Below are 26,665 nucleotides of genomic sequence, written 5' to 3'. Positions count from 1 at the left end.
TATAATCATAGATGTAAAAAGACCAGTGTGTTCCAAACATAATTATCTTCCAGCATCTCATTTCATGAAATTATTAGTTATGATGAGCGTCTCGGAATGAATTTGTATTTGATTAGTTTCACTTATTTAAGAGCACTGAATAATTTAAGATCTGTTTAAACAGAAGGATAACAAGAGGGGCATTTATGAGAGTGCCAAATCTTCCTGTACCCCATCCTCTGGAGAGGACCCCCCAAGTATTCTTGAACAGCAGTTGACTGTACATACCTTCTAGATGGAGCCATAACAATCGCCCCTTCACACTGACCACAGAGGCCACACACAGCTCTCCTGGATTCCTAGGGTTCACAGCTTCAAGCTTCATGTTCTTTGTGAAGCCCCGATTAAATGCTGCCTGAAAGAAAAAGAGAAGCAGGCCTAAGCCAGCAGTTCCCAGAGGCAGAGAATGGGTGACTACAGAACTGGCCAGTGAAGACAGTAGACACAATTGCATCTTATTGCTGATACAGACAGGCTTGTTTCCCACACTGCTCATGAGCAAAGGGCCATTCATTCTTCATTGCAAAGATCAGGAATCAGAACTGTGCTAAACACACAGTGGGCACCTTGCTAAATGTATGACGGTGTGGACACATTCTATCTCTAATAGAACCTCAATTCTATGGGCTTTCTTAAACACATCAGTTCTCTACTCTTCTATATTCCTTGCTAAAATCATACCTAGGGTGTTAAACAAGGCAGATGGAGTATCCATCTGGTATCACTCTCTTTTAAAGGACATTTAAAGGATGCCCTTTCACTTAGAGCATGGGTCTGCTGGTGACAAATTTTTTCGTTTTCATTTATTTGAAATTGTCTTTATTTTCTTATTACTTATTACTTTGTCTTTACTTTTCTAATTAACTTAAAAATTTATATATACTAGGGACTGGGAAACACAGAAAAATAACTCAGTCAGGAAAACTACTTGCCATGTAAGGAGGAGGACCCAAGTTCAATGCCCAGAATCTACGTTTAAAAAATAAATCAGGGTGTGGTGGCCCTTACTTGTAAACCCAGCACTGAGGAGGAGATGGACAGATCCCTGGGGCTTCCTAGTCAGTCAGCCTGGCCCCCTTGGAGAGCTTCAGGTGGACCACAGCTGAGAAATGACACCCAAGGTTGTCCTCCGGCCTTCGCATGCACTCATACACAACAAGTACTAGAAACACACACACACACAGCAAGCACATGCACAACAAGAAGTACACATAGCAAAATCCACTGCTTAGGTTGCCCTGGTTGATCTATAAAGAAAAAGCTGTTGGACCAGTGCACACAATCATATCACCACGACTACAGTCATGATGCAGAACGGCCCCTTCACTACTTCCTCCAAACACCCTTGCGCGCGCTCTGTGCAAGCCCGTGACACTCAGCTCCTGGTGGCCAGTTATCTGGCTTTTGTTTCTGTAATTCCACATATTTATTTTACACTATCACACAGAGAGAATCACATTTTATGAGACCTTGTGAGTCTGCTCCCTCACTTAGTTGATGGGCAGTTTTAAAAGTCAACTTGCCACAGTCTAGAATGAACTAGAAAGAGAGTGTTAAGTGAGAAACTATTCAGATCAGGTTGACGGAGAGCATGGGTGTGAGGATTGTCGTGATTAGTGGCCAAGAGGGGAGACGTATCCCAAATGTGAGTGGCAATGTTTCGTGGGCTGGATCATAAACTGTACAAGAGGGCAACAAATAATGAACACGGTGAAGGGGATGTTTTTCTTTGTTCTGAACTGTACCAGCCTCGAGTCTCTGCCTTGACTTCCCTGCTTCCATGGACCGTATGCTAGAATCTTTCGCCTAAGCAGCTTTTGGTCAAGATCTTTTATTGCAGTGACAGAAATGAAACCAGGACACTTGGCAGAGTCCATGTGAGGATCATTACCCCAAGAATCATATGTAGTTTGTTCTATGAGTAGTCAATGTATATACATTACAATTTATCAATACATTTGCCAGCTGAGGGACATTGAACCATTTTCAAAACTTAGTTAATACAAATGAAGCGGCTACAACCCTACAGGTACACATTTTTTTGTGTGGTAAGAAGTACATGAAACTGTTCAGGTTACCTTAACAAAACGCCACAGACTAAATGGCTAGAACAACCATAATTAGTTTTGCTCCAAGTCCTAGAAGCTAAGATTGCAACATCAAGCTGTCATCCGGTTGGTTCCTGCTGAGGTCACTTTCTGTAACTTACAGAGGGCTGTCTGAAGCCGGTGCTAGGCCATGGTCATCCCTCTCTGTGTATTTGTGTCCTTACTTCCTCTTTCAATAAGTACACAGGTGACACAGGATTAGGACTTCATCTTTTCGTAGTTGTTTCTTTGGATATTATCACTCCAAACATCATCATATTTTGAGGGGTTCAGATGAGATCACATGAATGGGGGAGTGGGAAACGAGCTTAAACCTTCATAGTAAATTTTCACTTCTCTAGAAACAGAGTTGTTGGGTGATACAGGAAACGGGTGTTAAGCCTTTTCCGGTATTTGGTTTGCAAAGCGGTCTCCTCAGTTCTGTATTCCCACATGTGTGAACAGTGGCTGTAACTCCCCAGGAGCATCGGCATGTCTGGTGTTCCAAAATTCAGCTGCTCTAATAGATATCTTCAAATTCATTTTCAAGAGAGACCTAGCGGTCTTTGTTTGGCTTACGTTGCTGTGATAAAAATATCCTGAGAAAAAGGCGACCCAGGAAAGAAAGGATTTGTTTTAACTCAATTCCAATACATGGCACATCAAGGCAGCAGCAATTTGAAAAAGCTGATTACAGTGTGTCCACAGTTAAAGCAGAGGGAGTGTGTGTGTGTGTGTGTGTGTGTGTGTGTGTGTGTGTGTGTGTGTGTTGTTCCCTTGCTTACTTTCTCCACTCAGTCCAGGACCGAAACCTAGGAAATGACAGTGTTCACCGTAGGCAGGGTCCCCCCACGTCAGTTAAGGCAACCAAGACAACCTCCCATAGGTCCAATCCTATGCAGAAAACCCATCACTGAGACCCTCTTCCCAGGAAGACATGTTGACAATGAAAACTGGCCATCACCCATCACACAAGCCCTGCACACTGTGAGGCTAAACAATGTTTCCTGTTCCTTTGTCATCTACATTCTCTATGGGAGTTGTCCGTCTGTCTTCACCTTCCTTCAGCCACTTTTAGGTCTCCAATCTCACAGGAGATTACTCCTTAATATTCATTTGTCTCTTTTATTCCTCCTTGCCATTTTTTTTTTCTTTCTTCTCTGTCCTGTACCTCCTCGAATCTCCGAATTCGAGGCCAGTATCTACCATTTCCATTCTGCTATTACACTGATGGATTCCTTTAGTTTATACACCATTCTCAAGGCTAGAGCTTTAAGCTTCGGGAGCTTTTCTGTCCCCTTTTTATGTCCACAACAAGGATACTTTCCTTTACACCTGATGTTATCAAATTCCAGGGTGTATCGGAAAAAGACAGAGAACTAAAGAATCAGTATTACCAATAAGCCCCTAAGGGGCGCTATAGCTGCTGGTGTGGGCATCACACAGTGAGAACCATACCTTCCACTACTGGGTTTCAGTACAGTGAGGGTTGTGCAATGTTTGTCTGCTAATTCCAGCGCCTGAATCATGCTGGGTTTTTCTTTGTTTTTCTTTTTCCTTTTCTCCTTTCTCTGATGGAAGAGTTTTCCCAGCTTTTGTACGCTTTAGCTGAAACACGCATGCACGAAATGCAAAGACACAGAAGCTCTGGATTGCGCTATATTCCCACAAGGCTACGCGTGGGGCTTTGCTTTTGTTTCTGCTTTCAGTTTTAGCAAACCATCTACTTGGCTGAATTCGAACTACACACTCTGTCTCTTTAGAAGCAATTTAAAGGCTCACTCTGTTCTTCTCTCCTCACCAAGGTTAACTGCAGACTACCTGGGACATAGATGACTCAAGCATCTACCAACAATGCAGGTGGCATTTATGGTACAGGATTCTGGACTTTGTCGACCTGCTTCTCCACTGTCTGAAACTTTATCTTCCTTTCTAGTATCTGTATCAGCCTGGACTCTAGATACTGACTTATGAGGGCAGAGAGCCCCACACCACATTGTCACTTGTCCCATATGTCACCCGCTGAGGCCATCTTCATACTGTGCGTATAGATGTGAACGTTGTCCATGGTCCTTCTTCCAGCTGCTTGCCTCATCATGGCCCCAACAAGCCTGGCTGTTTTTATCATGCTCCACAACTGTTGTGTGAGTGTTTTTGATACCCGGTCTGGAGTTAAGTAGCTATTTCAGGAAGATCAATGCAATCCGAGTTTTCTCGGCGCTATCAGCAAACCTCTCTCCAAATATTACTCTCAAATAAATGTGACTTTCCCCAAACAGTAGCTACTATAAATTGCAATCAAATATGCTAGAGTACTATAAAAACATATCCACTTTGAAACATATAAACTCATCTACACAGATTCCTCAAACCAATAAAAGACTGTACCATTATGTGACTCTTATGGGGATAGAAAATCAGAGTCATTTAGATTTAAGTGTCTTTTTATAAAAGCAGTTGAAAAGGCAATTGTATCCTTATGTAATCAGAACAAAAAATTATGTCCTGCATGCTTAAAAACAGCCAATTTGCTTCTTCCCTGCACGTTTCTCTGGAAACAGGAAGCCAGGGTGTTTACACTGGACTCTTTCTTTTCTTTAATGTCCCCCCCTACACACAAGTCACCCTCTCTCATTCATACAATTACATATGAAGCCTCTTTCTGATGGCACAGCTGGATGGCTGTGTGGAGAACCTTGAAGTTAAAAAGCATTTTATCTCACTTAATAAGGAAAAGCTACAACCACATAACCTCTTTTCATTTCCTCTCGTTGCTTGAGGGTAATTTATAAAAGATCAATAACAAAACTGTTACCTCTGAGTTTCCTTTACTAAGCATTTGGCTATGTCAATCCATCCTATAACCAACTCTGATTGTTAAAACATCCCCAGGGAAATAAATGTCTTCCACACAGTCAGTTCCACACTGCTCTCCTCTCGTGCACATGAGATGCGTGATTAAAAAATGAATTCATAATAAGCATTCCATTAAAGAGCACTTGTAGCAAGCTAACAAATTCAGCGGAGTCCCAGTATGCAATGCATATGCCAGCAGGCAGACAGCTCTCCTGTCTATTAAATAAATGGGGAGCCAGAAACAAAAGCAGTCCTAATGAATACACCAGCAAATTCATTAAGCCAGATTTAATCTCGGTGACTGAATCCTGGAAGCTCCAAAGACAACCTGCTATGTGGGTAATTGCTCCAGAGTGAAATGCCATGTAGACACTCCTGGATAAAAGCAAAATGTCAGAGGGCCAGTGGAACGGCTCGGTAGGGAAAGTGTTGGCCAGGAAAGCATAAGGACCCAAGTTCAGATTCTCAACACCCACAGAAAAAGCCATGGGCGGCGGCATGAGTAATGCCAGCCCCGGAGAGGGGGAGACGAATTTCTGGGGCTTGCTGGCCAGTCATTCTATCAGAAATCAGACAGAAAGAGACACTCTGGAAATAGATAAATAGACAGACAGACAGACAGACAGACAGACAGACAGACAGACAGACAGACATATAGATAGATAGGTACAGTGGGAAGTGAATAAGGAAGACACCTAACATTAACCTCTGGGCTCCCTCCACGCCCAGCCTCTCGCTCTCTTTTGGAGCTATGCTCCCATGGGAGAAACACACTCTAAAAACAGAACCAAGGAGTGATGTGAAAATTTTCTCTCTAAAGCTTAAGAGTCAGGGGAAGAATGTGCTCAATGGTAGAAAGCACAACCTTGAACATGTTTTGGGGGCATCACAGGCTATTTCCTGAGTCCTTCACGAAAGACATGACAGTAGATTCTGAGACAGTGACATCAACATAGTATAAAGCCATGTGGCACTGGCCTTGATAAGCCTGGGGGTGGGGGTGTTCAGGAACACAGTCGTACCTGTCCCCATCACAGAGTTTAAAACACACCCCCACAGTATTAGCTGCTGCAGAGGAACTCCTCCTATATGCTAATGTCAGTAACCGAAATATCCTCTAGCCAAAGGAGTTCTTAATTCCAATTATGTTGTTGATGCTCCCTGTATTTAGGGGTACACATGAACCCAGTAATCAAACTACTTCATGTTTCATCACATCCATGTGACTTATGCTCAGACGAACTTTTCTGAAGCCATGCTTTCCTTCTTGCCCTATGAACTCTCTTATCCTTGAGACACAGGCATCCCTATCTGGTGAACAGCCAGTCAGTAGCTCTGGGAACACAGGGTCAGAAGCAAGCCTTTTGATTTGCAAATGCTACGCACTATGCAGGACAGGAGCTGCAGGTCTCAACCAAAAGGGGTGTGTCATTTCTTCTTAGCGCATGTAATTTACTTCCCTAAATACTGGTACGCTGAACACACTTGGGGACACAGTCTTCATTTTTAAAAAAGAGAGAATAGTTCATATCCCTCGCTACAGTCTCCACTGCTGATGAAACTTAAAGGCATAATTTTGCCACCACTTCACTAGGCTTTAGCACTTCTTGCTACTGAGCAAATTCATTTATCTACTTCTAGTTTGTGTCACTAAAATACTGCTACAATAACAACAATGTAATGTTCAAAGTAAGCACATGACGAAGCCGTTCAGCCGGCATCTTACTAGGAACAAAAGCACTTCCTAAAGTGTCTGTCTGTCTGTCATTTCCTTATCCATCTATCTATCTATCTATCTATCTATCTATCTATCTATCTATCTATCTATCTATCCATCTAAAACAAGGTTTCTTGTATTCTGGACTAACTGTAAACTCACTATGTAGCAGAGAACAGCCTGAACCTCTAATCTTCATGTCTTTACCTACAAAGTGCTGCGATTATAGGCATGCATTCACTACCACACCTGGCTTATTCAGTGCCAGGAATTGATCCATTCACTCTAAGTAAGTATTCTACCACAAAACCACATTCCCAGTCTGGGATTACACACTTTAATAAACTTTAGGAGCAAAGCATATCTGACCCTTGACTCTTCCAAAAGCAGGAACTAAACTCCTGGAGCTACTGGGCCTTTGCTAGCCAGTTTATCAGAGCAGCCTGGTATCATCCACATAGCATGAAATGCAACCTGTCCAACCCGTGATGGTTCTGGGACCCTGCTGCACAAGGTAGTGCTCCATGCTTGATTACCAAATAGGAGAAAAAAACGAAAACTTCCCAAATACACAGGGCATAGCATCTACAATTTCAAATGGGAAAAAGACAGAAAGTGTCTTACATTTCTGAAGCAGAAGGGTGGTGCTTCTTCTGCCCCATGCTGCTTGTGATAGTCTGCCCAGTCAAAGTCCTGGCCCGAGTAACCTGTGAAAGAAGAAACACATACGGTCTTAGCTGAGCCGGAAACCAGACAGCAATCAGCCTGGATCAGTATCTTGAGAAAATAATAGGAAATTAAGCTTCGAACCAAAGAGTGAAGTCTTCACAAGTTTCACAGCTCTTGAACTTCCTTGATGATGAAGTGAAAGGTTTAAATGGAATGTGCTCAATACAGGGAAGGGAGGTAGGTGTGTTGGTGTGCAGTCTAGCATATGCTTACCTCGGACCTGAAACCCGGTGAAGGAAGTTGGCACCAACTGCCTGCCTTAGAGAGACTCCTGATAATGGGGAGATTCGCTACTTAGAACAGCTGAGAGAGAATTTGACAGAGAGAGAGAGAGAGAGAGAGAGAGAGAGAGAGAGAGAGACAGAGACAGAGAGACAGAGAGACAGAGAGAGACAGAAGGAGGAGGAGGAGGAGGAAGAGGAGGAGGAGGAGGAGGAGGAGGAGGAAAAGGAGAAGGAGAAGGAGAAGGAGAAGGAGAAGAAGAAGAAGAAGAAGAAGAAGAAGAAGAAGAAGAAGATGATGATGATGATGATGATGATGATGATGATGTGGGGCACTTGTGTCTAAAACATGGTTCAGAAATCTCTTAAGCACTTATTTTATGGGAACTTGAACAAAGAGAGGGCAATAAGTGGCGTTACCAGTGGTACTACCGTCATTGGAGTTGGGCTGTACATTTGCCTGACCGCTCCTCCTAATAAAAATAAAACAAACACAGACAGGCATCCTTTCGAGTCCACGCATCAAGGTGGCTGCATTGTGTGTGTATGAGGTGGGGTGCTCCTATCCAACTACGCCTTTCTATTTAGGATCCAGGTGCTCTCATCTCCTCCAACATCTTACCATGTATGCCAAGATAAATACACACACACACACACACACACACACACACACACACACACACCCTCTATGGAGGAGGGGAAGGAGGACAGGAGAAAGAAGCCACATGGGCAAAGTTCTGAGCAATTCAATTCAACACAGCACACTTGTGTCTCAAGCCCCTGCCAGAATCCTCTACCCCAAAGCCTCCCACCAGAGAGGACCAGGTCTGCCACTTCTCTGTTCTGAGTCAGCAGGGCAGTACCAAGGCCTTTTACATTCTGGCTTCCTTCCTTTCTTAGGGGGGCTTTGTCACCCAAAACTCTACTTCTCTAACTGCCCTCCCTTCTGCATTTATACACTAAAACTCACTCCCTCTGCTGTTTCCCCCTCCCCACCAGGGCTCACATACTAAAAATAACTGCCTGCCAGCTCACAATATGAAGCTGACGTAGCTAAAGTCAGCATTTGATTCCATGTAGAACCTCTTCCCCGTGATTCTGCTACTTCCTTGGCTAATTCTCTTTACTGAATAAGATAAGTTGATGAGAGAGGGCTCAAGCTTGAGAGCACTTCCTGCTCTTCTGGAGAACCTAAGGAGGTGCCCAGCACCTATGCCAAGCCTCTCAGTACGCCCAGCTCCAGAGGACCCCAGGTTCTCTTCTGGCTTCCAGTCATCACCACAGGAATGGACATACTCACAGAACACACGCACAACGTTGAAGATGAAAACTTTAAGAGATTATGGTGCAAGTCCCTGGAAAATCCAAAACAAATGAACGACAAAATGTTTACATGCTCGTTTGAGATGGTGTATACTCACGAAGGAATATGTGTCTGAAGGGCAAAGAACAACCTTCGTTATTGTTTCTTAGTGCAATCTAGGTTTTGTTTTGTTTAAAACGGGAGTGCTCAGTGGCCTGAAACGCACCAAGCAGCCTTTGCTGGGTGGCCAAAGAGTCCTCACGGATTTGCCTGTTTCTGCCTCTGCAGCACTGGGTATGGACACGTGTCACATCATACCTAGTTCCTATACATGGGTCCTAGAGACTGAAAACTTTGGTCCTCCTGTGTGAGAGGCAACCACTTTACCAACTGAGCCAGTGGTCCAAAGTATTTTCTGACATCCATGCAATTTTATGAACTGCAGTTGGGTATTTTTTGTGGTTCATATCTACTCAGATCAAATCTTCTGACGTAGACGTCACCCCCTGTTGTTACATATAGATGTTTAGCTGGGTTTTCTACAACCAGTTTCTAATGGGCTGCAAAATGTCACACAGAGTGCCATCTTGGACCTGCAGTCAATCCTTCTATACATCCAGAGTGCAACAGTGTCCGTGGGGAAGCCATTTCTAATCTAATAATTTCTAGATACAATCAAGTCTTGCTGGGCTTCATCTAAGCAGCAATTAATTATCTTGACCCTAAAACTCACTCATTTACTTGAAAATTGGAATGGCTTAGACTTCTCCTCCCCCTTCTCTTAGGGACTGTTATTCATGCCGTCATTTAAAAACTCTTTTCCTTTGGGCTGATAATGAGCTCTTTTTGTAAGGCAGTTTTGAGACAGCTCAGAAAATAACTACTACATAAAAAACAAATTGCCATGGATTGTATAATAGAGACAACAGGGGTCAATTACACTCATTCATCAACAAAGACAGAACAAGAAGTACTGAGGCTTAAGCACAGCCAAGAAAACACGTTTTAAACCAGGAGGGAGGGGAGAAAACGGCAAAGAGGAGGGGGGAAAAATAAAGAGGAACTAAAACGCCTTAAACTATCACAATTCGTAAAAAGTCACCTATGGAGACCGTGTGAATGGCAGTCGTTAAAGGACGCTAAGCCTTTTTTACTGTTTATTTTGAATGAAGACATTCCAAGCAGTGTGGGTGCATGGGGGGAAAAGGCTGATGACCCATTTTCTTGGGATACAAATGAACAGACACCAAGCAGCTCTACTTGCAGCCATTATGTGTGGCTGTGAAAACGCACACTGCCTTTGAAAGCATACACTTTTATCAAGAGCGATGCCCTTTGACACAATTTCATTCCTAGGAATTTATCCCCTAAAAATGACCCTTCCAGCAGAAAAATGGGCTATGTATTAAGAAATGTATGGTAAGTTAGGAAACTTGGGGAAGGCAGATATAATTTTTCATGAACAGAAAATAGCATGAGATTTACCCACAACATGGTTATGCATGGTTGGAGGGGGGAAGCCATGAGATAATAATTGCTATGGCCTTAGCTCAAAAGACTAACCGCCAACATGGACTCCGTTATGCAAAGAACGGAAAAATTAAGAGAAATAACTGTTTGAACTCATGGCAAATGACTTTAACCTCTTTTTCCTTTTCAAGCTTCCACTCATGGCTGTGAAAGGGGCTTCAGGAATGAACAATTTGGTAGCCTAGCATCTTTATTCAGGCATCATACACAGTCAGATCACATGTGCCAGTCAACGAAGGTCCTGTACAATTCGTGACACATGCATGAGTGGCCCCTGCTCTCGGCCTCACCAATTCAGAATTTACCTAAGTACAGGGTCTCTGAGTGAGGCCTCACTTCTGGTACAAAGAGGTGGGTCAGGACTACTCAAGGCAGTGGCCTTGTGCCTCTTGCCTGTGTGTAGAACGGGTTATCAGAAAAGTTTAAGGAAGCAAACAATAAAAGTCCCTCTTTCATGGATCCTGGCTATAAAACGTGCCATCCTAATCAAAAACAAGAACCCAGCAAGAGGCTACTGTGCTTGTCCTCTGTAAGCTGGACAAGAAGACTAAAAGATGCCCACATTCTGAAGCCAGTGAGAAGCAAGACGTTTAATGCTCTTCTGCAGAGAGTACAATGCACAACACTATGGTGGGTGCCAGCTTGTTAGACTGCCAGTCTTCAAAAATATGCCCAACCTCTATCATAGACATTTCTTCCTTTGTCCACAAAAAAAGAAAAAAAGAATAACCTGACGCTATGCAGGCCAGGTGTGAGGCACGGTTCTTAACACTGGAATTAGAGAAGTAAAGCAAACTGGCAAAAGCTTCCCTTTATGTGGCCCAGATTTCACTGACAATGACAGAGATGGCACTAATCTGAAGTCAGCTGTGCTGGAAAGATGACGCAGCCAGTAAAGTGCTTACTTTATAAGCATGAGGACCTGAGTTCCATCTCTAGTACCTATTTTTAAAAGGAAAGAAAGAAAGAGAGAGAGAGAGAGAGAGAGAGAGAGAGAGAGAGAGAGAGAAAGCAGGGAGGGAGGGAGGGAGGGAGGGAGGGAGGGAGGGAGGGAGGGAGGGAGGGAGGGAGGGAGAAGTCAGATGTGGTGGTGCACAAAATATTGTCATCCTAAAACTCAGCAAAAAAGACCCAGTTCATTGGGAAAAGGGGAGTATAGTGTAGGTCCTGAACGGAAAAGGATCTGTGAGCCCATAAACCCAGGTGTGAATTCGAACATTAGTGAACAGAATGGTAAGGCTGGCATGGAATAAGCTGGTGAGACCGGAATTCTAATGGTCCAGCTGTAGCAGAAAAGAAAACACATGCAAAGCAGTACCACGGTAGAGTCTGAGAGGACCGTCCTCACACCTCACACACAAGACTCAACTGCAAACAAAGAATGGGAGCGGCGAGAAGTACAGAACTCATCACCTAGTCCTCCAGGGACTCCGTCCACAGTCACCCAACACAGCAGACACTCATCCGTTCCCATCAGGGCTCTTCTTTCTATTGATGGAATCGTGCAGAAAAGCAAGAGAAGGGAGGCAAGAGGGGGGGAACCAGGGTCGGTTTGGCATGGAAACTATTTAGAGAGGTGCTTCTTGTAGAACAGAATAGGCTGGGAAGCATTTAGTAAGAGGACACTGTGGGCCAATTAACATACTTTCCGCATAAATGCAAAACCAACATGCTATTTTGAATTATGTTAGGAGGCAAGGATATCTCCAAAATTAGACTCCGATATCATATAAATATCAAGTGTTGACAGGGAAAAGAATGAACACTTTAAAAAATCTGAAAGAATGAGCAAGTAAACCAAAGGAATTCTTAGTTTTTAACAACCAGAAATATTTTCAGTATTAAAAGCAACTCAGGTTCATTCTCTTAACTCTTTCCAATTAAAAGTGACCTCTTCGGTGGAGAATGAATCAGAAGATGAGAAATAAGGTTCTTTTTTCTATCTATTAATCAGGTAGGGAGTTCTGTCTCCAGTGCAAGATGAAGAATAATTTTTAAAACTTAATCACACTGCAATTTGCCAAAGTAAAATAAATAAATAAATAAATAAAGTTCAGGTGTCTCCCAAACAAGTGGCTCACACCATGACATGTGTGTGCGTGTGGTGAGTCCTGGGGATCGAACTCAGATTGTTGAACCTGTGCAGCAAGTGTCTCCACCTAATGAGTGGAAAACCAGTACAGCCTAATCTCTAAAACTCTAAATCACATATGGCAAAATGTTAACATCATTTGAATGGATCAATGAGTGCCAGCTTTGTTCGTGCATGTGTGTACATATATGTGTATATACATGTATGCACACATATATACGCATACACTTACATACACATGTATATATAGAGAGAGTGAGGGGTGTTGCATGAACCTCAGGCTGGTCTCAAACTCACTATATAGCTAAGCATGGATTTGAACTCCTGACCCTCCTGACTATCTCCCAGGTGCTGGGGTTACACTTGTATGCCACCATGCCCGACTGATTGCCTATATACTATTCTCTACAATAAAACTAATGATTGATAAAATGAAATTTTTGAAATGAACTAAGGACAACTACCAGTGACTCAGATTCTTTCAGAAAAGAGAGTTGGAATTAGGAAGTGGCTATTTTGTGCCCCAATAATAATTTAAATACACCTCTCCTTTCTAAATTACATTAGACAGTTTATGTGCCTACTAAATGGTCTACCTAGAGACGAGCAAAGTGCTAAAGTAAGCGGTTTACTTCAGAATTGTCTCCTACATTGTACAACACAAATCTAAAGGCTGCATGTTTTTCACCACCCACCCAACCCCAGTTTGAAATTCTTCCTCTTTAAATTCTACAACTGACCTGTGGTATTATATGCCCAGAAGGTTCATGTCCTATGTATCCTTTATTTCAGTTTACTTACTTATGTGTCTGGTTAATCACATTTGGTAGGGCCTAGAACACTGGCAGTCCGTACTGGACTAAACTAACAGGATCAAATCATTCAGGCTCTAGCTTTTTTGTGATGGTGAAGCACGGAAGCAGAGAGCCATTGAGAAGTTTCTGTCCATCCTAGCTCAGAAGTCTTGTCTCGAGAGTCTGGGGCAGATATATTTTCCTTTCTCTTTTAAAAGAGAACAGAGTCAAAACAACATAAAAAGAGATCTGTGGTTTTGGCATGTCTGTCTTCTATGTCGCCGTCTAACTAAAATTTTTCAGAGACCAGGCAACATCCAATTGCAAGAAGTTTTGAGTTTTCACAGAAATCTAAGCACTGGGAAAACCTTTGAAATCTCTTGGGGATATGCATATTACATCTTACACATTCTAGCTATAAACCCCAATGTTCAAGCTTAAAACAGACTTTAAAAAAAACTTCTTTTTTCATGTATTAATAAAATAGGGAATGGTGTTTGAGAAATCCTGCAACAGGGTTCCAAGTGCTCAGAGTAAGATAAGACATGTAATGAACTACCTCAAAAGGAAACCACTAAACCACAGTACAAACCCCACCAGGATCAACACCTCTAAAGTCACATTCATTTTAATTACCAAAAATAAATAGAATCTACCCTCGTGAGATGAAACCAGAGCCCAAAAAACAAAGCCACAACTGTAGTATAACCATCAACATTTGGGAAATTACACCTTCATACTGTAATTCACCAACTGCTCTGAACCATAGACCAATTACCCATGCAAAACCCACTAAATCTGCCAGCCCTGCCCAAGGCCACCCAAACTGCCCTGAAGGATGGATTGTGTGGAGATGCCAGTCACGGGAACAGCAGCAAAGGGTGGCATAGTTGTGCAGAAAAGCATTCATTCAAGATTATAAGGCTGGGATTTAGACACCCTCTTGAGATTTCAGAAAACGCTTAACACAATGGAGCTTGGCGTTCCCCGGGGGGGGGAAAATGACTGAGGTTTAAATGAGATAATTTTTAAGATCCATTTCAAATATGAAAATCTTCCACTTGAGTGCTGAAATCCCTCATTATAATATGATATGGGGTTTGAATACAATAGTCAGTATATCCTCCTATGGACTCTAAATAGTCTGCAGAGTATTTAGGACTTTTGGTCTGTACTCCACACCACTGCACTCAGCTGTAATCTCACAGCCAACACTAAGACTGCTTGCTTTTCTACAGTCATCAAAGCCAAGAGCTGCTGGGCTTCTCTTTGTTTTTCGATTTTGTGTTCTGTGAATTATTTGCGAGTGTATGTGTGCTTTTTGGGTTTTGGTTGTTGCTTGTTTCCTTGCTTCCTTGTTTGTTGTTTAGAAACAAACAAACAAAAAGGCCATAGAGCTGGATGCGAGGGGAATTGGGGAGGATCAGAGAGGAGAAAAATATGATTGAAATAGATTGTATAAAAAAATTTCAATAAAAATGTCAAGAAATAAATAAATAAATAAAATACAAATTAAAAAAAAAGCTAGGAATAAAGTTCCCCTGATGATCAACAGCTAAGGTTGGCTTCTGGCCTCCAGATGTACCTGTGTATGTGCTTATTGACGCACGAACGCGCGCGCACATGCATAAGAATCACCACTTTCCTTACACCACATCCATTCATAGTCCTTGTCCATTTTCCTATGCTTCTTTTGCTCTTATTAGATAAAACATAACGTTTCTATTTCAATAAAGCTACCACACAGCCAGCAGACAGCTACAGATCACACTGGCTCTTTACCTAAGGATGCTTGTCACTTTGGGCTTGAAAGGCTTGCCAGTGGGGTTTTCTTTTTAGCAAGTACTAATTACCATAACTCAATATCCTATTTAAAAAAAACTATCAAATCCATAAGGAAACACTGCTTTTCTGTTTTAAAATTCTGTGGAAAGGCATGTTTCATCTTTGTAAGGGATGGTTAAAAAGGATGTTTAAGATCATTTTACCCAACAGTCACAAACATTTGGGTAACAGGGAAAAAAAATGCAATGGTGAATGATTAGTGGGTATAAAAATCTTGGAACTGAACAGATAGGGCTTAGCAGTTAAGAGAGCTTGAAACCACTACAGAAACCAGAGTTTGGCTTCTAGTACCCACACTGGGCAGGGTGCAACCAAATGGAACTCCAGCTCCATACAATCTGATGATACTCTCTTCTGGCCTCAGGTGTACATAAACAAACACACATACACCAATAATCTAAAGACAGTAAATACTTCATTTTATATGTGCGCATGCTAATCATTATTATAGGTATAAGAGTTCAATTATATTAATGCACAATAATTTTCTTCCTATCATAAAGATGAGCAGCCAGATAGCTACCTATGCTTATTTTCCTTGTAAATACTCAAGCTATGTCAACGATCTCCTTTCCTACATTTCAAAGGATATGTATTCAAGAATTCCTTAACATGTATACCCACTGTGATATACTATCACAAGGAACTGATCAAGTAGTCCAAATCGGCATACAAATGTTTGTTCCTTATTCGTTCTAAAACAGATGTGATTACTAAGTAGAGATTTGTGAAATCTCACCAAGCAGCATTTCCATTATCTAAGCCCTCTTCTGATGAATGGAATCCATTCTACATGTGGAAGTTAGAAAGAGATGAAGATGAATCTAGGGGCTTCACACTGTGCAAGCAGTCAGACACGGCAATTCTACATTGGGAAAAAAAAATTATAATAATTCCCAAGAAACAAGTGAGAGTAGAAGCTTGTGGAGAGATGTGTGAGAGTTTGACTGTCAACTGGGTTCTGTGTGCTACTTAAGGAGACGACCATGAAGTCCCCATGACAGTTTTGAAGCTTCAGCTTTTCATCCGGTTCAGGTCACAACGAAAAGAAGCCAAACAGAAATGGACAGAACACACACAGACTGAAGCCTCGTCTAGCACCGTCAGGGGCAGTCGTGGGGACCACAGCTCCTGTCTGGCGCTCAAATCCTTGGATCTCCGGCCAGGGCACATTACATCAACTGTCAGTGATGGACCGCCCCCATGACAGGACTTTTGAGGACACAGTGAATCAGAGATCCCAAATGGTGTCAAGTAGGTGCACAGCTGTGTCACCAGCCCCCTCCACTACGCACCTGAAACCTGAGAAGTCAAGAGCCGAAATGGAGCTACACAAAGTACTTTCTCCATAGAGAGGGGTGTGGAAGGGGAATGAGAACCAGAGCCAAACAAGGACAACCGATAAGGTTGATAAACCAGGCACAGCACAAGTCACTGACGTGCACAGCACAGCTTGTGACAGCCAGCCAGCAAGCATGACGTCAGAAGTAAGCCCTTAAGCCCCACAGATCCGAAAAGGTTAATGTAAAACCTCTTTTTATTTAAGATAGTCTGTTGAAATCTGTTCTGTTAAGCTTGTTTTTCTAATTCTTTCTCCAGTTTTTCTCTGCTGCTAGTCCCTTTACATAGCCTTTCATAGTCCTGTCTTTCATTTTGCTTAGTATTTAGTTTACTTATTTGCTTAGTCAGGGTTTCGGGTAGCTCCAGTTGGCTTTAAACTCACTATGTAGCTGAGGAAGTGCTTGGCTTCCCGGTTTCCTGCCTCTACTGTCTGAGTGCACCACTATACAGGCCCTCACTTTCATTTGCTGTTGTGGCCTCTGAGTAAAACCTTAGACATGTAGCCACCAAAAACCCATGTAACAAACTACAAGGGTGTCGTTACACATACAGTGCTTAGATCTCAAATTCAAATTATATTAATGCAACCTGGCCCTGTGTGAATTGCTGCAATGCATTGCCCACAAAGTGAATTATGAGACCATATTATAGCATTAAGTGAATTACCAGGTGTTATTACATTAAATGTTTGGATCCTAAGAGTATCTGAGCAAAGTCGAAAGTACACTAAGTGGAAAGAAATACACTACTGGCATTGTGTCGTTCATATAAAATGACTTCTCAGACACTTTCATGTCTGGGCACCAATCGCTGGGCGCCACTGTTGCTTGCATCGCTCACTACACAGCATCAGAGAGCATCAGCTATAGTGCAGCTGGCAGAGGAAGTGCCCTGCCATTGAGGAGAAAACCCAACCCCATACTTCTCAAGGGTGGAGCTATGGGTGACAGCAATGTCAATCAAACTAATGAAGCCCTCTTCGTTTCCATCACTGTCAGTTCACACTGCATCTTCTCCACATAAACACGATGACATCAGTTCGGAGACAATGAGACACTAGCCTGGATCATTCCAACCCCACAAATTTCCACGGGATACAAACCTTTGGGAGGAGTGAGGTTGACTCCGTTTTTAAGGCACCACTGTACTGGCAAAATTCCCAAAGAATCTGCATGGCACAGCATCGAGAGTTTGTTAGGTTCAGGTCTTAGGTCATCAATAGTCACTTGGAAAAAATGATTGTTAAAAACCTAAGGGAAGAAAATGAAGTTAAAGTTAATTTCTCAGTATTACATGTCTAAATCCTGACACTATTACAAAGATACAAAGCATGTCTTATCAAATTGATTTTAGCACAAACCACCATTTGTGTATGAATTACTAATTTAATCCAGAGGTTAAAGGTAGAATCCGCGATGTGGTCATAAACACGGAGAGAGAAGTAACTAAAATATACAAAAGAGAGAAAATGGAAAATAGAGACAGAAATACAAAACAAGGGTCTCACATGGAAGAAAAGCAAACAGACAGACAAATCCCTGCCCATAGGAAAACAAACTGGGTATTAAAGGGCTAAAATGGCACCTCAACCTCGCAAGTGAACCAAATTCAACATCAGACCCTTCAACTCCTCTGAGAGACGTCTAGACTCATGACTTACAGCCTTGAAATTATAACACACTACAGCCAGAGCGGAAATCCCAGATGCAGAACCTGCCTCTGCTCTGCGTTTCCATCACCACCTGTCACCACCAAAATATCAAATGTTCTTTGAGGACAGTGATCTCTCTTATTCATCAGATGATTCACAAGGCATGGAAAATGCTTTGTACATGAATATACAATGAATGTGAGAAAAAATGTCAATGGCAAAAATGGACAAGCCAGGTCTGGTGGTGTAAGTCTGTCAGCTCAGCTAAGGAAGCCAATTGGGGGTGGGAGGCGGCAAGTTCATAAGTTTGTCAACTGTCTGGGCTACAGAGTGACTTCAAGACCAGTCTGGGCAAGTTAATAAGGCTCTGTCTCCAAGCAAAAAAGTAAATCTAAAAAGGACTTAAGATATAGCTCAATGGTAGAGCTCCTGCCTAGCACATATTGGATTCTGGATAGAATCTCCAATATCACAAAGAAAAGAAAAAGAAACAAAGCTCTAAGCAGACAGCGAAATCAGATGCCTTATACCTCACAAGCTTGCACATGTGTACAGGAACACACATACATATATTCATGCATACACAGACACATACATGCATACACAGGTGCATACGCACATGCGCGCACGCGCGCACACACACACACACACACACACACAGAGAGAAAGTGAGGGCACACACACACACACACAGAAAGTGAGGGGGAGAGAGAGATGCAATATCCTTCCACTTTTACTAAGCTGCATTTCCAAGCTCCCTCTATTATAAAGTATATTCTAGACAATCTATTTTAATATTAATCAATATATTAATCTGAACCTCTTCATTTTGATTCCAGTAACTAGACCCAACTGTACTCACTGACGTTGCCTTTGAAAGTCTACTTTAAGACACAAAGAACCAAGATGGACGTGGTGGCACAGCCTGTCATCAACACCTGGAGATGTAGGCTGCTTAAGAGCAGCCTGGGTCATGTGAGATCCTGTTTTAAAACAGATTAAAGAAAAACGAACACAGCCAGCTTGCCCAGGATAATATTTAAAACCACATTCTCTGGGCTGGAGCATTGGCTTACTCAGTGGTTAAGAGCACTGGTTGTTCAATTCCCAGCAACCACTTAGTGGCTCACAGCAGTCTGTAACTCCATTTCTAAGGGATCCAGTGCCCTCTTCTGGCATCTACAAGCACCAGCCATGCCCACGGTGCACAGATACACATGCAGGCAAACACCCATACCCATAAAACAAAAGTTAAAAAATTAAAATCATATTGTCCCACCTATCCCAGGTTTCAGTAACCCCTTCTTGAGATCTGTCTCCTTAGTATTTAGCTTCCACTCGACTGTCTTTATTTACACATTACTTTTCTTTGTTGTTTGATTCCCTCCGGTATAAAGTATACTTGATAACAGCAGGGACTCGGTCAATGCCTCACTGTACCCAGCAATGCCTTTGACCACTCAGTCACTGTCTGTAGATTACTGTGATCAGTCCTACCACACATACACACAGTCCTCACACACATTAGGCGGCGAGGTTTCTAAGCGCCACCAGACCCTGTCTAAAGAGTTTCAGAATCCATCCAACTGCACATTGATGTGAGAACACTTCAGAGAAAAATCCAGGGACTTCTGTCACATCGGGACTCATGGTCCCAGGGATGAAAACCGCTGCTTTGTGCTCCTTCTGATACAGAACTCACACGTCCAGGAAGTGAAGCGCCTATGACTGCACAGCTCAGAATGGGCAGAAACAGGAATAGAAGAAACACAAGCGCATGTGATAGCAACGGAAGTCCTGACTTTGAATTCCCATGCCCAGCTCTCTAATCAATGCAATGCATTTCACATACACCAGTGTTAGTACTTCGTCCCCCAGTGTTTGAAACACTAGAACCAGCCCTGCTACACTGTTAACGCCTGGTCACTTAACACTCGCCACTCTGCATCTGTCTCTGTTTGCTTTAAATCAGTTATCCTAGCTTCAACAGGGCTGCCAGGAAGAAAAACCTCAAAGGGATGTGCGTGTGAAACTCCCGTTGTAAAACGTAATAACAAGATAGTATATTATAGTCTCGAGCAAGATATTCTAAGGCATTTCAGTGTTTAGAGAAATATATTTAGTGTATTTGTTTTTTAGAATTTCAAACATGTATACAATGAAATATTATCATATCCACTCTTGGTAACCCCTGAAGTGAAAATATATTTAGTTATAAATAACTTTTTGCATGAAAAATACTCTGATAAGCACACATGAAGATGTACCTTGAACTTATCTATGGCGACACATTCTGATAGGCACAAACATTCCAGCTCATGCATGAAAACAAGTGGGCAATAAAAGAAGAATGGGGTGTGTATGAGCAGAACGACATAAGAAGTTCCTCTCCGACACAAGCGCTAAGGAAAGCAGCGTGAACATATAGTTTCAAAATCACTGCAAATACTTCATTCTCCCAGTGTGATGATTTAAGGGGAATCAATTGTGAAAACCCAACCTCTGTTGCTCAAAGTTGATCCAAATTGATTGTATTCAAGGCTACCTGGAGGAAATGTATCACTGTCTGCCAGTGAATATAGCAATAATTAAAGGTATAAAAACTTGAGAAATGTGACCACTGTGGTCTGATAACACCAGCTCTGTAAGCTTTCTTTCTAGAGATCATGGGACGTTGGTTCTGTCATGTTTGAGATAAGTCCATGTAGCCAGAAAAGTGGGCTGCTGCCATGACTACACCACCCAACTCTGTCACAATGGGAAATTCTGGACAGGCTTTAAGACCGAGGGACAACTCTTCAGTCTGTGGGAAACTGGTCACAACTACCGGAAATACAGTAAACTGCAAACTTTGTTTCCAACCAAAGGTTTTTAATAGGTGGTAGAATAGCAGGAATGCCTGGGTTTCAAGTCTGATATTATCTAGCACAGCAAGTCAACTTTTCCTCTTAATAAATTTTAGTCTACAAAAATAATGTGCTCACCAAATAAGAAACATTTAGGAAAAGAAGAAAGCTCTGTGTCATGATTGCAATCAGTTTACATGTTTAATATAGTACCACCAGTGATTTTCTGATATTCTACTAAATCATGAAAAAGAAAGAAGGAAGGAAGGAAGGAAGGAAGGAAGGAAGGAAGGAAGGAAGGAAGGAAGGAAGGAAGGAAGGGGTTCAAATATATAGTCTGAGTATATATAATAATGTCTGCAAGAATAAATCCACTTTCCTTTGAAATAGAAAGTAAAATGTCAATGACCTTGAATCTTTACTCAAATTCTTCCTCTGAATATAAAGGTCATTAACTGAAAGATACATTAGGCTAAAATTGCTAAGCATCTCCTACCACTCAGCTAAAGCTAATATTTAAGGTGGGAAGCACACAATTTGAATTTGACCATTGTTAGAACCACTGGGATTTCTCTTATGAAGAGAAAATCTTAATAATCATATAATCTTAAGAGACTATCAGATCAGCATACAAACAACTTTATGCAAAAAAAGGAATTTCATTTTGACTGCCAATCTCAGAAGCACCATGGTTTCCTTCAGCCAATGAAAACAGATGACAATAAAGAGAGCAGAAAGGCTGAGTATGAGGAAATAAGATTCTGCTTTCACTACTTCCAGGTATTCTCCAAATACAAACAGTCATGAAGGTAGGGCCAGTTAGTCGTGTGTGTGTGTGTGTGTGTGTGTGTGTGTGTCAAATCCTTATATGTGCACTTGTGTGAGAGTGTGTGCATCCCGTGTGCATGTGCATATGAGACCAGAGGAGGTGGCAGGTGTCCTGACCTATCACGCTCCACCTTTCTCCCTGGAAATAGGACTTCTTACTGAATCTGAGCTGTGTTCGGGGTTTTGTTGTTGTTGCTGCTGTTCTTGGTAGTGATGGTGTGGTGGTGGTGGTGGTGGTGTGGTTTTGATGGTGGTTGGATTTCATTAACTAGACTGGCTGGCTAGCAAGCCCCCGTAATCCTCCTGTTTCTGTTCTCTAGGGGCTTGGACTGCATGCAGGCATGTAACAGTCAACTTTTAACATAAAATCTGGGCGTTTAACTCAGGTTCCCACACTTGCTCTGAAATCCCTCTTAGCCACCAAGGCCAGTATGTTAACCTTATAGTGGTCGTAAATTGCAACTCAACCGTGGACAGTCACCCTGTACATGACAGAAGGAGGGCTATGGTTAGAAGGAGGGCTCCTCTGCCCCCTTTCAAAAGAAGAGCTAAATGCAGAACCGGGAAGGAGGCACACTTATCTCCCTTTGGTTTATTTATTGGGAGTTCCTTGGAGTGCTCCATGCAGGGGCACATTGCATCTGCCCACCTCTGAAGACCTGTGGGATTCACTGTGGGGAGCTGCAAGGAGCAAAGCAGAAAACCCACCTTGGTCACTGATGCAGGACAGATATGAAAGGGCTCACTCATATTCACTGTCTCCAGTTTCATCCCAACTGTGAAGAAATGGCTTCGGAGGTCTGCATGGTCCTGCGGGACAAAGGCGAGCATGTTAAAGGACATGGTAAAGGGAATTAACTTGGCAACTGTCTGGACTCCGTTCTTAAGCATTTTCTTGAGTGACTGAAATCTGATGAAAATAATTAATCCTCCCCATTTCAAATTTCTAATTATTGCAAGACACTGAATTTAATTATTTTCTGCAGGCTAAATTACTTTTCCAAGGGAGAGGCAGTATGCCTTCATAGCCATGGTTAAATTTACACAAATCAAGACAATTCATGTGTCACTACATTGCTTTGATCTTGCCAGGTGCTCTCTGCTGAAGGCCCACACAATAGAGGTGGCCAGCAGTCATCTGGAACCCAACGGGATTATCTTCAGAAAAAAGGCGTGGCCTTTTTCCACCAAATTACATGACAGGACATCCACCAGTGAGAATCTATTCGCCTTCCAAACAGGCTGGGTGCTGAGCTGGCTACCGGTTGAGTCTATGACTGCTCTAGTGTTTATGAGACCCTGCAACAGTCCTACTGACGGTCTAAACCTGACTTCTACCCAATAAAGATGAGCATTCACTTCCTTTTTGATAGGTGTTTGCCAGTATTGACCCCTCCCTGGAACCTGATGTGTGAGCCCTGGGGATTCCCTGCCTCTTCCAGAAAACAAATTTCAATATCTTCTTCAGTCACAGCTAAAGATGAGGTTGCCTGGATTTAGGATATCAGAATTTGTCTTGCTGAACTGGGAGTCACCTCATACCTCACATGCAGTGTACGTAGTCATGGATAAATATTATATTTGCAGCCTATCCCTGATGTAATAACATGTTCAAATAAAGCTTGCTATTTCCAAATACATCAATTGGATTCAAAGTACAAAAAAAAAAAAAAACAAAAAAAAAACAAAAACCTGCAGCTTCCTTGGATCTGGAAATCTCAAGTGGATTCTGAATGAATTCCATAATGCCATTCTATAGTCAACTCTAGGAATTAGACAGTCATGATGGGTGTGCCTGTGCTCCAGCTCCGCCCCCCCCCCAAAGTCAACCCATTCACTCTGTCCAGCAGGAGACGAGAAAAGAGGAAGTCTTTATAAAATTCTCCATCAGAGGGGCTGGGAGGAGGGCTCAGCTGGTAAAGCACGAGGTCTCGAGTCCAGCTCTCCAGCACCCATGGAAAAGCCAGCTGTAGTACAAACGTCTACAACCCTAGAGATGAGTGAGTGACAAACAGACCCAGGGGTTAGTTGGCCAGCCAGCTCAGTGAAATGGCCACCTCCAGGTTCAGTGAGAGACCCTGTCTAAAAAATAAGATGGACTGTTACAGAGGAAGGCGCCCAATGTAGACCTCTATCCTCTCCATGTGCAAACATGTGTCCCCCACATGCCCTGCCTCTGAGATGGGGGGCTTATACCTATAATTTCATCTCTTGAGGGCTAAGGCAGGTAGACAGCACATTTAAGGCAAGTCTGAACTAAATATTGGGCTCTAGCCCCTGCCTCTGCTACAGAGTGAGCCTCATCTCATAAAAACAGGGGAAATTAATACAAATAAATAAATAAAACTCTTAAGGCTTCAGTTTGTCAAGAGGGCAGAATAAAAACATCCATAGAATCACAAGAACACTTTGTGTGTGTGTGTGTGTGTGTGTGTGTGTGTGTGTGTGAGAGAGAGAGAGAGAGAGAGAGAGAGAGAGAGAGAGAGCATGCGCATGGGCACACACACAGGTACACAGACACATTTGTGCAAATGTCTTTTGGAGGGCAGAAGGGACATCAGAAGTTCTGGAGTTGAAGTTATACAGATGGGAGTGAGCTGCTTGACATGGTTTCTGAGAACCAAACTCTGGTCCTTTCCACGATCAGCAGGCACTCTTAACTGCTGAGCATCTCTCCAGCCTCAGGTCCTTTCACTTCCATATCTTCACAGCAATCCAAGAAGCTCTACATCCAAAGGCAACACATTCAGAGTCTGGGTGAAGGGACGGGTGCACTGTGTGTGTTGGGGACAGGGGAGGTTGGTGAGGGGGTAATCAGAGGAGAGGCAATCACATGTCAGGGGACATTCCAAGAACCTCATTCATTCAAAATCTATATAAATTCCTTCAGAACTAAACAATCAACACTTTATAAAAATGTAATGCGTGAGGAAACACTCTTAAATGTAGACGGTGACTTTGTTGTCTACACGACAAATTTTATAAATCCTTAAGAACTTACAATCGACACTTTATAAAATTATAACCCCAAAGGAAAGAGCAAGGAGAAATTCTTCAATACAGGTGGTGCTGTGAACAAAACACGTAATTTCAGAAACACTTTGGAAAAACAAAAAGGAATTCAAAGGTATGGGCCAGAGATTTAATGTGAATTAACAGGGACTAACTAAAGCAGGGCTGCAAACTGCAGGTGCTGAGGCACAAGAGCTAAACACAGGAGTTCCTAATTGACACTTGCATTAAAAGATTAAAATCAAGGCTCTCCTGCGGATGAACGCCAACACGCCCCGTACTTATGGATGAGATCTGAGTCACACTCGTGGATTATGCAGGTAAGTGTTTTCCTCTTTGAAACAAAACTCTTTATCCTTTTATTCTGAAGTAATTATCAAACTTCCCTGCATGTCATCAACAAGTTAAAGCAGCTATTATTATGCTGTGTTGACCACACAGGCAAGTCCTGGGTAACTATGAAGGGCCCAGGAGAAGGCACTGATTTCTCAGGACCCCTTTGCTAGCTCCTCTGCTGTGGTATGCCCCTCTGTTTACTGTGTAAAGAGGCTAGGCTAAACCTGCATGTGACCTTGCTCCCAAATCATAGCAAATGATTACTTCTTAGCTACCTCTAATCTCCAGGGCTCTCTGTGAATCTTCCATCTCTCCGTTTCTTTGTAAAAGAGTCCCACAGCAATCTAGACTCCTGGTCTGCCCCAGGCTTCTGCCCTCGGCTCTAGCATCTGTCCCAACTCTGCTTTGTAAACTTTAACAACAGGCTCGCTGTGCCAGTAGAGCCAGCTTTCCAAGCAGAGCAGACCCACAACCCTAAAGCCTTTCTATCCCAGAATTTTAATTTGATGTTGATCAGTGACTAGAAGACATCTTTAGTCAAGTCCACATCCATCCTGCTACACTCAATGTTCCTGGTACTACATAAAAAGCTCTGAGGTTCAGGAGGCTCTGTGTGTCGATTACTCGCGTATCTGATTCCATATCATATGCAGCTGTCTGGTGAGAACCAATCAGGCTGTCTATCCTCAAGAAATAAAAGACATGGAGAGGTCCTTCTTCGGAAGGGATCTGAACTTGTCCTTGCATCCCTCAAGTCTACTTGCTTAAGATAATTTGTGTGTGTGGTCTGGAGGGTGTATATTCTTCCTTCCTTCCTTCCTTCCTCCTTCCCTCCCTCCCTCCCTCCCTCCCTTCCTCCCTCCCTCTCTCTGTATTCCAAAAGTCAACATTGGCTGTCTTTCCTCAATCACTCCCCAACATTATTTTTTGAGAGAAAGTCTCCCACTGAATCTGAGGTTAATCAATTCAATCACATGGCTGACTAGTCATCAATGAGCTTCAGGGATTCAGCTGTCCCGTGTGCCCACATTTACCCCACCCTACCCCAGCACCAGAGTTAGAGGTATACTCTGCCACACCAGGTTCTTTACATAGGTACTGAGGGTCCCAGTCCTCATCGCTTGCATGGTAAGCACTTTACAGACTGACCATGTCTCAGGCCCTAAGACCACCTCTAAAGTAAACAACAAACAAAACTCTGCTTCTATAACCATGCAGATATCCTGCCAGTTTAAAATACTTAGGCCAACATAATGGGAATTTAAAAGTCTCAAGATAAAATACATGCAAGTCCGTCCATATATGCCATCTCTATGATTTTGAAGTCCACTGAAATGGCTTACTGAAAAACGACCCTCCTGTAATAAACACCAGTCATGTCATTCCTAGTTATATTCCAAGTCCCCACTTTTATTTTATTCTAAAGCAGTATTTTATT

The 26,665-nt window shown here is 42.6% G+C and overlaps 1 protein-coding gene across 5 annotated transcripts in view; it reads right to left on the bottom strand.

The window, feature by feature from the left end:
• Positions 1-26,665, bottom strand: part of Sfmbt2 (Scm like with four mbt domains 2) — a 187,941-nt gene that overhangs the window by 60,053 nt on the left and 101,223 nt on the right. For all 5 annotated transcript variants that reach the window (XM_048460657.3, XM_048460662.3, XM_048460658.3 and 2 more), the window contains 4 exons: positions 22,588-22,689; positions 17,657-17,804; positions 7,324-7,406; positions 268-394 (listed from right to left, as the gene is read on the bottom strand). In XM_048460657.3, the coding sequence (XP_048316614.3) occupies positions 268-394; positions 7,324-7,406; positions 17,657-17,804; positions 22,588-22,689 (460 nt within the window). The remainder of the gene's footprint in view (positions 1-267; positions 395-7,323; positions 7,407-17,656; positions 17,805-22,587; positions 22,690-26,665) is intronic.

The sequence above is a fragment of the Myodes glareolus genome, chromosome 14 (genome assembly GCF_982192425.1).
Source record: "Myodes glareolus chromosome 14, mMyoGla1.1, whole genome shotgun sequence".
In the NCBI taxonomy this organism is placed as follows: Eukaryota; Metazoa; Chordata; class Mammalia; order Rodentia; family Cricetidae; genus Myodes; species Myodes glareolus.
The sequence above is the reverse complement of the archived record's forward strand: the minus strand, read 5'-3'. Positions and strand labels throughout refer to the sequence as shown.